The sequence below is a fragment of the Larus michahellis genome, chromosome 6 (genome assembly GCF_964199755.1).
Source record: "Larus michahellis chromosome 6, bLarMic1.1, whole genome shotgun sequence".
NCBI lineage: Eukaryota > Metazoa > Chordata > Aves > Charadriiformes > Laridae > Larus > Larus michahellis.
This window is the reverse complement of record NC_133901.1, coordinates 15,305,147-15,317,481: the sequence shown is the minus strand read 5'-3', so window position 1 is coordinate 15,317,481 and position 12,335 is coordinate 15,305,147. Positions and strand designations below refer to the sequence as shown.

Below are 12,335 nucleotides of genomic sequence, written 5' to 3'. Positions count from 1 at the left end.
GTACTTTCCATCACGTGCGGGACAATAGATTAGGAACATAAAGCATGAATTATGGGGGACTAAGGTCATGAGGAAGGGCTGGAGGAGGATGAGAGGATGGAAATAGGTAATCTGTAAGACAAATTTCCTAACATATCCTCCCTCCCGCAACCACTACCCCAAAAACAAAACATGTCTCAACAAAACACAGAAGTTTAAAGTTAGTCCTTTCTGATGGGCTCACCCCAGCCCATCAGTGTGTAGTGGAAATGCTGTCACAGCAGCAACATATTACAATTCCCACCAAGATTTTTACAAAAGACCTTCAAGTAGATTTTAATCTTTAATCTTAAACTTGAGATTTTAGATTAAATTTGAGATTAAAGTAGATTTCAATCTTAAACTTCAAAAGATTAAACCCTGTGGGAGAATGTTTTCTTTTTTAGGAAACACGTTTCATTTTTCTACTCTCTTATCCAGACCCCCTCCCAACTTCCTGGCTGGACTGGCAACAGCCAAGCTCCTCCACTGGATTCAGTGCCACTGTCCGCAAGGAAACCTTCAGAACAGACCATGTGCAGCTGGACAGAGACGGTGGCCCAGGCAGAAAACTGGAATAGTACCTAAAAGTGCCACTGAAGTCCTATGGTATAGCACAACCACTGTACTTCAGGTGCAAACCAAAACTGCCTGACAAGACTTATTGCAACTATTAATCTGCATTACTATTAACTGAAAGCAGAACAATTTTAGATAGAACTTTAAAAGCCTAATTGTTACATGATAAATAATAAATAAATTAAACTGAGTAATCTAAATACAATGTATACCCACCAGAAACCTTTAATAAGAAAAATTACTTATGGTGGAGAAAGTACGACGTCACATAACAAGTACCTCCAAAATTTGATTTTAGAGACCTTTCTGGTTTTGCACCCACAGCGCATGCAGCATCTTTCATCTTGTGCCACACCAAGAGCAAAGAACGGTACACAGTTCTTGTTCCTTGCATTCTTCTGGTACAGAGTACCAAGGAATATCACAGAAAGTAAGCCTGAATTAGGAACACACCTATGAATAATGCCTTTTTAACTCCAGTAAGTAACATCTCTTTCACCTCTAAATGCTCAGGCACAAGTACAACCCATTAAAGCCAACTTCAGAGCAACTTTAACCACAGCTAAGAATAGCACTTGAAGGACCACTTCAGCAAAAACAGCATTTCCCTTGCCAGGCTTAGCTACAGCCTGGCAGTGCTGGTGAAGGTGTTCACAGCAGTCCAGACAGAGGTATTACTGATATCTTTTGTAGTGTGAGATGGGTTCCATGTATCTGGCACAGCACAAATGGATGAGGTCATCTCTTCATCTAGAAGAAAACCCAAGCTCATACAACCACCTCAATATGATGCTGTTAAAACCAGAAACTGGCGAGTTCCCTGTTTTGAGGTTAGAGCCGAAAAAAACAAATGAAGTATCTCTCCAGCTTCAGCTGGCTTGTCAGGCTGCTACAGCTTATAAACAGAAGAGGCATTAGTGACCATATTAGCACTGGCGAACGAGACAGTGCCAGGAGCCTATCGCTGATCCACAGATCACTCAGTAGGGCAGTCAGTGACAGTGCATCTGAGATCAGCGTGTGACAGGTTGACAGAAAAGCACCAAGAACTTGGGTCAGCAGATCTTACTCCTGCACTTGTTAGATTCTTGAACCCACAGAAGACTACAGACCTTTGTCAAAACCTCTGTTGAGCCACAAAGAAAGCCAGATGAATAAGCTGGTGCAGTATCTTCAGAGAACCCTTAGCAGGGCATCTTCCTCTGGAACCACCTCTCAGCTTGTGCATCCTGGCTAAAGACCTCTCTGATACTGAAAAAAAGGATCAACAGAAAACCAGTTCCAGGGATAAACCTGAAGCTTGGCTGCCTCCTCCTTTCTAGCACAGCGACTAAACAATAGAACATTTCCTATGGGTATGAGACCACTTTAAAGATGAGCACTTGGAATGCCTTCCTTGATAAAATGGGAAGACACTCAATCCACTTGACATGGCAAAAACCATACAAAGAGTCTCACAAGGCTAGAGGAAGTCAGCATAAAAAGAGAGAGCCTTAGATCTCCATACAGGCATGGATGCTATAGAAAAGGAGAGGATAATGCACCAGGCAATGCAGTCCTGCTACAGAAGTTCCACCCCTGTGCTGCTATAAAAGAACCACTAAGGAAAAATGGTTTGAGACTGGGGTTTTGAGATTCAGAATGTTAGTGTATTACATGAGTACTAAACAGTGTTTTAGACAAGCACCCGAAAGAAAATAGCTTTTCCATCACCTGCTTCCTTAGAGCAAAAAAAATGTTTCAAAAGCCAAAGTGATACACTGCTTCAGAAAACAAACAAGAAAACCTGCTGCATGGTACAGTTTAGAAAGCAAATTAAATTCCTAAATAAGAAATGGAGAAAACAATGAGTAATCATACAGTTCAGCCCTTCTACCATCTCCCGGACAAACATGCATTCGTCCTCTTCATTTCCACTCGTCAGTCAAAGCTCAAGCTTTTATCCCACCACCTTGAACACTTCCACAGCAGTATCACACGGTTCTGAACCCCAGAACGCAGACATATACTTATCAGAGCTAATTGGCTGTTGCCTCACAAAGTCTCATGAAACTGGAGTGAGCAAATTGGTACCATTGGGAATGTAGCACCTCTAATGTGCGAGGTTTTCAATAACACTGGTGTATTTCCAAGTATGCAATCATGTTACGTGGCAGTAGAGTTGCGGCAGCAAAAAACACAATAAAAATACATACAATGCTTTCTTCACATTCAGCAATTTCTGTTTTTCTTTTGTCAGTTTGCTCATCTCAAAGTAAAGAAAACAAAAAAAAACCAAAATAAGAACCCAAGCCTACCTCCAAACAAGGGCTCAGGCTCTACTAAAATTTCTTGTTTTTGAGGAATTGGAGCTCGTACTTCATCCCTATCAAAGAGGAAGAGGGGGGAAAAAAAATAATCAGAGAGATGGTAATATTCCAAGTATATTCCAAGTATATAAACCACATCCCATTGTGCTCCAAAGGCTCCAGCAACTTGAATCAACTAAGGAAGGTGTTGTACCGTTGCACAGAATCAAGAGACTTGGGGTCACCAGGGACCTCAAGAGACCATCCATTCCCACTCATGGCACTGAAGCAGGACTTAGTATATTCTACATTAAGATCTGGCACGGACGACCTTTCTAAGTCTTGACAGAACATTACACAGATCCCTGTGTGACTAGATCCCAGGCTTTGTCAACCAACTATTCAAACATTTTTTTCTTCTTTAACAACTGCCTTGAAACTTGGAAAAGTTTCTTAAAACTTAGCAAAGGCTACAAATTAATCCACTTGCCACCCTCCTCCCCTCATTATCTACATAGAGGGAAAAAAATTAACATCTTCCTTATTATAAGCTTTCTTCTGTTGTAAGGCTTTTTGCTTCTACATGAAACTCACAGTGCTCTCTTTTCCAGAGGAAGGAAAACAAAAGGGTCAAAATGGCCATTTCCCCCAGTTTCGGAAGCCATTCTTTGCTTACCTAGCTGGGCTCCCTCACATATCAACAGCCCAGTTACACTTGCAGAGACTGCTAAACAATCTGAAATTATGACTAGGAGAAAAAAGGGAATCACGAGGGCTCTGAAACAGTATCACTTACTCAGGGTGGTCACCTGGCTCATGGATCTACACGAACGAGGGCAGGGGCTCACCCAATGAAATCCATAGCTATATCCTGCCTATGAACTACTGCTGAAGCACCCTCTTCCCTCGGACTCTTCGAAGTTGTAAAGGGTGCAGTTTGTGGCTCTTGGCCATGCAGGTTTCAAAACGTAACTCATAATGTCAGCAAGATGCGCTAACCTTGCTATTAACCTCCACATCTTTGATTGCTGCTGTGAAGCTAGTTATTCTCCATTTTGCATTTGCATATTTATTGTTTTCTCTTCCTAGAAGTAACACTAAGCTGACCAGCACCTGGAGGGTGTCAAGTATAAAAAAGAAAGTATTCCAATAAAAACTCGAATCTCGAGTCACTGATGTGCCAGAAGTTGACTAGAAATAAGAACTCTAACACCTACAGATACAGAGTTTTAACTTCATTACCTGTCAAAGGTTCAAGCAGGAAGGCACTTGTATCAAGTATAAGGGTTAGTACTAAACAGTTGTTTAAATTTATACATGTGCTTCAGAAGTGTGAGTGGCAAGCATTTCTTTAAAAGTTAGTTGTCTTTTTCCTGAAGACTTTCATACAGACAAAAGCATGGCTAGGTTTAATTTCGGGTATTTAATTAACGTGACTTATACCAATTACCTTCCACTCAAAATATTCCACTTATCCCAAGCAGACGCATTAACAGGCAGCACTGAAAGACACTCCACCGTGCTCAAGTGGAACAACTCTTTATTTTATTGGCGTCTGATGTGTAAGACACTGATGCAGATTTTGTAGTGGCTTATTCCTCTGCATACTAGTGTACACAACCTAGCCTTTCTATGATTCTATGATTCTAGTGCCAAATCTGGTTACACTTAAAACAACACAATAAAACCCTTACAAATGGGAGTAAGGTCACTACATTTATAAAAACCAAAACAACAGAACTTGCTAACCACCAAATTAATGTAAAGCAAGATCACTGGAGCAACTGAAAAGCAAGAATCTCTTACTACTGGATCCCCACTTTAATCTCTTGAGCTCTGTTTGCAAAAAACGGTATGTATAAGCTACAGAAAACTTCTGAAGTACGTGCAAGAGAGATTAACTTATGTTCCTACACACCAACTTATGTAATAGGAACTTAATTACCCAGAACAATATTGGAGCAATCAATTTAACAAGATCATCAAAAAAGCACATATTAAAGTGAGTTGACAGCAGGTTAGAAGTGACAATTGTCTTATTTGTTCTGCCTTATGCTATTAAATTCTTGAGACAGACTAGTTACAGACATGTTCATTGGGTACATACTCAGTGTGCGGTCGAACAGCAGACACCCCTGCAGAGCTGGTGCTGGGCTCCTCTGCTATGCCTCCACCATCCAGAAACATGGTGACAGCCATCTCCAGGTTATTGTTGCATGCTTCAAGCATATGCTTTCCCACGCTTTCACTGGCACCTGTAATGCCAAAGAAAAATTAAAGCATTCTTTGCAAAGCATTTTAATTGGAAGCGCTAGGAACAGCTGACCAGCAAGCTTTTTCTCTCAAAGCGTTAATAATTAGACAGAAAAGTTCATCAGCTGCCCTTTACCTCTGAAATACAACTATGAAATGAGATGAACATACATGTCTCACAGGGGAAGTGAATGCCCGCATACCTTCCATCAAAAGAAAACTTAGTGGAAGCAATCTGAGGGATTTTAGCACAGTTTTTCTATTTGTCTAGAGGTCAGACCTTTTCCTGGTACAACTTTCAAAACACGAGTAGGCATACACCGAAAAAATCCTCCCTAACTTAACATTTTAACGGGCGAATATAAATCAGCTGATAAAGTTTTTTAGCTACTTATAATAGATATTTAGAGATGGAAGAAAAGATACTCTGTTTTACTGATAACGCTAAAAGCCGAAAACAAACCAGAAGCTCAGTTCACTTAGCTGGGGGCGGGGGGGGGAAGCCAAGAGGGAGAAAGTAGTACTTGTCTGACTTGTCTGCACAGTGATTTGTATAATGGCTAACATTTATTAAAATCTCTCCAAAGCGCAACAAAGTGCAGCCTTATTCTTGCTGCTTAGGATGAATGATCTAAGCAGAATGAAATGATTCTAAGCATCATTTGTAACTCTTTCCTCAGAGGGTCAGCCTCTGCCTCCCAACTACTCCTCAAACACCATACCATCAATGGAAGAACCCTCATCATCTCCTGCACCAAACCCTTTACTGTCTCTATAGGTGGTGGGCTGCCAAAGAGCTTATTTTCATATGGGAAGGCTGGTAGGGAAGAAGAGTGGCAAAATGCAGCTGAACCAGTTTGGGAGTAGCTTTTGGATCTGTAGTAACTCTTATAAGGTTCACTGCAAGTCACCAAAACGAAGAAAACACTTTCCCCAGTATCAGAATCACAGATAACATCAGTTTGGGCAAAACGCATTTGGACGTTTCTCAGATTTTCTGGGAAAGACTCAAGAAGCTCTAGTTTGAACAGACTAATAAGAGAGAATACACTTTGAAACTGTTGAGATAAATCAGTCCTAAATGATACGCACCATTACATCAAATCCCAGAGAAAGCCAAGTTCCTGATGGAATTGGTTTTCCAAAAAAAACCAACCTGCCATGATAAGCGTACTCCGATGGCAGTCAGCCGTATTTTAAGACTTTAATCGAGATGATGAAAGCACAAAATAAAAACTAGTGACATACCAAAAAATGATGCGAAAGCATCAAGTTCGCATTCTTCAAACGAACCGCTCTTTGGCAGTTTCCGCTCATTTCAATGTCAACTGTAGCAATTAAACAACACCTGTATAGTTTGGAATACTCACACCACCCTACAACCTCACTGTACAGTCATGTGAAGTCATTAATTTAGAAGAATTAGAAGAAAAATTATACTCAACTCTTTGATATTTAAGGAGATACCAACACAGAAGGTGCTCACACTGATTATTCATCGCTCCTAAGGAAACTGCCATCACATGACTGTTTTCAGTGCCTGCGCTGGCAAACAGAAAATACTAAATACTTGTTAAGCCTCAAAGCAAATTTCAAAGAGATGCCATCATTTCATTGGTAAAGATACATGGGAGCTATATTCCCTTGGCAACACCTTCCTGGATGAGAGCACCAAAGAAACAGAATTCTGTCCTCTGGATAAGAGAAATACAATCAAGGACTATTTCTCCTCATTCCCCACTATCACCTACACTAGAATCAAACTGCGGTATAGTATTCATTCAGCCTCTTCCCCACTGACAGGAGTGATCTCGTGCACTTAAAGTTGAAAGCTGCTAACACAAACCACTGCGGGCGTGTGCTTCTGAGTACCTGTCAAATCACGCCAGTAACAGCAAGACAGGCTCCGTAACAACACCCTTTTAGATATAATCTTAAATTCTGTTAAAATGGAAAAACAACACTTCAGAACTCTACTTCAGTAGTGGATGGGTGAAGCCCAGGCAGGTTCTTTTTTTCCTTTTCGAAAGCATAAGAGGCGTGCTTTTACGCTTAATGTAAACCATCAGTGTAAGCACAAGAAGCTGTCAGGAAGAGCAAACTAGCATGACTCCGCCTCTTCTGGTTTGTTTTTTAGCAAATATCTCAGGCACTACTGAAAAGAAAACACAGGGCACATACTATAATGAAAATGTATATGCTGTAGTTGCTTTTTATTCGAGAGGGTTTATTACAAAAGGCTTCTTTAAAGATAGCTGAGCGATCACTAATTTCCCAGTGGAATGTCCACAGCGTACTGAACCCCCTCCACTCTCCCCTTCAGGATTTGAGTGCGTCCAACGCTGTGTACAGGGATGCAGCCTGAAATCGAGCTGGTTACAGCAACCGAAGTAAAAAGCAATTTCACTTAGACCAACCAAAAGCCGAAGATGTTCCATGACATGCTCCTTCAGCGTTTGATAGGCGATGCCGTAAGCAAAGGGGAGCCACCGTGAAGCAGATTAAACGCAAAGTGGGTCACGCACTCAAAGCGCACAAGCCAAAGCAGGAATTATCACCTGCCGCAAACTTCAATTTAAAAGCGACTTGCTCTTTTCGTCAGCAAACTAAAATCTCAGTAAGTCGGCCATGCTCTAAGGAATTTATTTCTCTTTAGACGCGGACTCGGGGTTCAGCTCCAGCCTCCCTCCCAGCGGTCAGCTTTATTTGCAGAACGCGGCTCCCGGGGCGGGGCGGAGCACCGGCACCCCCGGGAAGCTCGGCCGACCGGGGACAACCGGGAGGCGCCACCAAGCCGCCGCGAAGAGCGAGGGGGAACCCAAGACGGGTGCCCGGGGCGGGCCTCGGGCACCACCCGCTGCAGCGGGCCGGGCCCCGCAGCCCCTCCAACGACAGGCTCGGGCCTCGCCAGCGCCTCTCGCTTCGGGGAAGGCCGCGGAGGCAGCAGCAGGGCCTCCGGGGAGCAGGGGGAGCCTTCCGGGGCCGCCCGCCGGCGCCGCTCCGCCTCATCCCGTGCAGCGCCTCACGCCGCGGCCCGCTCCTCCCGCCCCCGGCCCGCCGGGGCGGCCGCCCCCTGACGCGGCGGCGGGGGCCGGACGGGAGCCGCCCGTTAAGCACGCAGCGGCGGCGGCCGGGCTCGGCGGGCCCCGGCTTCCGTGTGCCTCACCCGTGATGGCGGTGAACTGCTGGATTAACCCCTTCAGCGCCGAGGAGGAGGCGGCCGAACCCCCGTGCGCCGCCATCTTGCCGCCGCCGCACAACAACCCGCACGCCGCCGGGCCGCGCGCTCTGCGCAGGCGCGACACCCGCCCGCGCCCTTCCTCTGCCCGCCGCCGGGGAGGCGCCGCGCCGGGCCGCCGCGGGCGGGGCGGGGCGGGAGTTGCCGTGGCGACGCGGCCCGCCCCGCCCCGCCGCCTCAGCGGCCACCGGGGAGGCGGGAGTTGCCGTGGTGATGCGGCCCGCCCCGCCCTGCCGCCTTCAGGGGCCCGGGGAGGCGGGAGTCGCCATGGCAACGCGGCCCGCCCCGCCGCCTCAGCGGCCTCCACGGCTTTTGAAACGCCGTCGCTTTCGTTAATCGCGGGGACTCAGGCAGCAGAGGCCTTAGCGGCGTTACTGAAACACTCGCGACATGAGGCCTCTGCTTCCACACCGATTTACCTCGTCACAGAGGCCTACGTCGAAGCAAGGGAACTGTCAGGCCTTTGCCCTTGCACAGAAGCATGTACAGGCAGGGACGATAGGTGCTGCAAAGGAGGAGGTAGGACCTGAGGTGACCAAGAAACGCTGCTGCTGCTGGTCCTGTTTTGAGCTCCTGTCCAGTTTTGAGCTCCTGTCCAGGGAGCTCATTACAAGGCAGTCTGTGCTGTCAGGATACTTTTGCTGTCAGTTCTTCAAAGTCAGAAGAGAAACAGCCTCAATAACAAGCATGCCGGGTGTTTTTGATCCCTCTGTGTCCTGGTTTGAGTGACATGACAAAGGGTTAATTTCTCTTTCAGTAATTTTACTTTTCAGTAAGGTCTCTTCTAATGCTAGGGGAAACTGCATTTTTAAAAGACTCTAGTGAAAATATTTATGAAAATATTTACTTTATAGCCAGCTCTGAGGTGTGGGTTTCAAGGTCTCAGTGTTTTCGATCTCACCAGGTGCGGGGATGAGGAGGAGCGAGACCCGGGCACTTGACCCAAGCTGCCAACAGGATTATTTCATACCATGAACGTCACATTCAATATAAATTAGAAAGTTTGCTGAGAAGTTCTCTCTCTCCCTTGATGGCTGCGGTCCAGAGAACTTCTCACTCCGGTGCCGGAACCCTGAGCCCTTCCCTTACTCCCGATGCCGCAGCGCTCACAGGGTCCCACATTGGCTGTCCCTGCTGGGAGAGCACGGCTTCTGCTGATTGCTGATAGAATGGGCTGGGAATAGTCCTTGTGCATTTTCTACTGGTATCAGGATCAATACTGGTTCTTTAGTATTATTAATGTTAATTATCTAGTCTTATTCTCTTAAATCTGTTTGTATTTCAGCCCTCGGGTTTCCATGTTTTCTCCTGATTTCCCTTCCTGGGTGGGAGGGGGTCACTGGGTGAGAGAATAATTGTCTAAACAACGATAAATTGTTGTGGGTTCTTCAAACCATAACACTATGCTACTTGCAGAAATGGCATCTGTAGAAAAGGAATATTTTACTAACTTTCATTTTGTTTTACAACATAACACTGCACGTGACTGGCCTGCTGCCCACACTGTCAGCAGGCTGGAGTGTTCCAGAGCACCTTGTCATTAACAAAGTGTCAACCAAAGTGAGAGCGCACAGAAAGCAGAGCTTTCCTTAGAAGTTTTAAGACAATTTAAAAACTTGCTGCTGTGAAAACGAGTAGATCTGTACCCTCTCCTGCTCCTCTCCCTACCTCCTCACCCCCACGCCAGCTTTGGCTCTTAGGGAGGTGACCAAGCCTGACAAAGTATTTGGGTTTTTCGGTACTTGTTTTTTTTTCCCTGGCAGTTGGATGAGCTGAACTTGTTCACAAAGGGGACAAATAAGCCACTAGAGCCAGCTGAAGGCAGAAGGTGAGCTCACCCTTTTGAGCAGCACTGAACCGTTATATCAGCTCAGACAGATGAAAAGATGAACTCTTGCTTCACAAGCACCATTAAACCAGCTGATTTCACCTGCTTCAAAGCGCTCGTACCAATGGAAACAGAGTATTGGTGCAACCAAAATCTAGTCAGCAGTAGCCAAATTCCACCCTCCAACAAGAAAAATCCAAAAGGTTGGGCTGAAGAGGTGCCTGGTGAGGAATGTTATGCCATGCACGCAGTGCATGTGATCAGCTTTGAGATCCGACCTCGGATGAGGCTGCTGGACTGGCCTTCTGGTATAGGTTATAGGTTTTATATATTTTGCAGTTAAAGCTGTGTTTTAACTAATGATTGACTTTTTAGTCTTGTGGGTTTTTTTTCCATCCTGCTTTAAAAAATGACGGTTCTTATGTAAGAAGGTCATTCTTACACTGAAGACAAAACCCAGGAAGTTGGAAAAACACAAATAACCCCCAAATACTTTAACGCACCTGCACATAAATATACACACACCAAACTACACTGCTGTACTTTGAAATGGGTAATTTCTGTAATGTTTGTAGTGATTTTCAGTGGAATCACAGCAGCAGGATTTGCTATTGATGGCAAGGAAGTGAGCCCATGTGAGACTGAAGAGTAAGATGCAAAAAGCCCCCACTCCTTACCCAACTTCTAACTGGGATTAGTTCAGTGCATTTCATAAACCTTATATGGAAGAGACACATAATCAACACGTTACAAGGAAAAGAAAGAATCCACAAAACAGCTTGTGGAGGGAAAGGGAATGAAACTGGTGTTAAATGCAGCGATGCCATATCCTGGGACATGGCTTCCCGTGCAGCTGAGCTAGTTACACATCGCCCATTGCTGCCTGAAAGGGAAATTCTCCCTTCTGCCTTGCCCTCTTCTGCCTCGATATGTCCCCTACCCCTTGAACACCTGGAATTAGATCACGGAGAGTCCCCAAGTGCCAGAGCTGGCACAAGCGTAGGAGCCCTGCCATTGGCAGTGAGGTTTTAGAGCAGCTCCCAGCGTGTTGCCAAGGTGTCCTCAGATAAGACTGCACGATGCTGCTGAATTAGTGAGCTCTCACACCGCGTTTTTTAAACAAAATCTCTCCTATCTTATCACTAAATTTATGTTACTTAGTGTCAGGGACAGAGCTAGCCCCAAAGCAATGAGAGCAGTAAATTAAGTTTAACCCTAATGCAGTTAAAGGCTGCTAGGGGATATAGATGTCATTTCTAGCTCTTCGGAGTTTACGTGTATATTTAGGTGTATGACCACACATGCTTCCCTTTCTTCCTTTTTCACCCAGTATCTATCAAACATCAGGACCCTGTTGCAAAAGCAACTCCAAAGCCAGCACTGCTGTACTGGAGTATAATGATGATTGATCTGAGAAAAACACAGCAGTTAACCAGGGTCAGAATTTGTAATACACACAAGATTATTTCTTACTTATCAATGGCCAGCAGTTCAAAACACTTGTGATCCAGACTCTGTCAGTGCTAGACATTAAAAGCAGTGATAGAGGGCAGACATTGAAACGCCTTGGGAGGGGTAAGGTACAGCAGGGACGTCAGGACCATAGAAACAAACTGTCTCCGACTGCAGACAGTTGCATCAGGCATAAATTTTGGCAGCCACTGGCTGCAGGGGTGACCTGTGTGGGAAGAGGCCAGGAACTGCCCTGCACCACTCCAAACCTGTTCCTAAACAGCCCGTTACACCAAAACAGCAATAAATCAGAGGAGCTTGTGCTCCCTCTGCTCAGGGATGCTTGAGAATGGGCAGCAGCCACTGGGAGACGCGATCTTAGAAGGAGGAGCTCCATCTTTTCAGTAAGTTAAAAATAATCCAATTTCAGAAACTGTATAATGAGGCTGAACAGACTTCAAAAGTAAACTCTTTCTGCTCAACTCTTTTGAAAACGGAGAGTTTACTTCTTACATGCTTATCATGACTGGAAAGGCTGAGTGTCACTAGCACAAAAGCAGTCACTATCTTTGTCTTAAAAAAACACTTTAATGAAGGCTTATACTTAAATGCCTGGGCAAGACAGAAAACAACCCAAACAAAGTTAAGGATTCAACAGAAACAGATCTATACTGAAGGA

The 12,335-nt window shown here is 45.0% G+C and overlaps 1 protein-coding gene across 1 annotated transcript in view; it reads right to left on the bottom strand.

Annotated features, from left to right (window-relative positions):
- The window catches only part of UBXN7 (UBX domain protein 7), a 31,546-nt gene extending 23,113 nt beyond the window's left edge, over nucleotides 1-8,433 (bottom strand). Inside the window, exons 1-3 of the mRNA XM_074590673.1 lie at nucleotides 8,305-8,433; nucleotides 4,993-5,140; nucleotides 2,895-2,962 (exon numbers count right to left, since the gene is read on the bottom strand). Coding sequence (XP_074446774.1) covers nucleotides 2,895-2,962; nucleotides 4,993-5,140; nucleotides 8,305-8,380 — 292 coding nt within the window. The 5' untranslated portion in view covers nucleotides 8,381-8,433. The remainder of the gene's footprint in view (nucleotides 1-2,894; nucleotides 2,963-4,992; nucleotides 5,141-8,304) is intronic.
- Nucleotides 8,434-12,335: the final 3,902 nt, after the last annotated feature.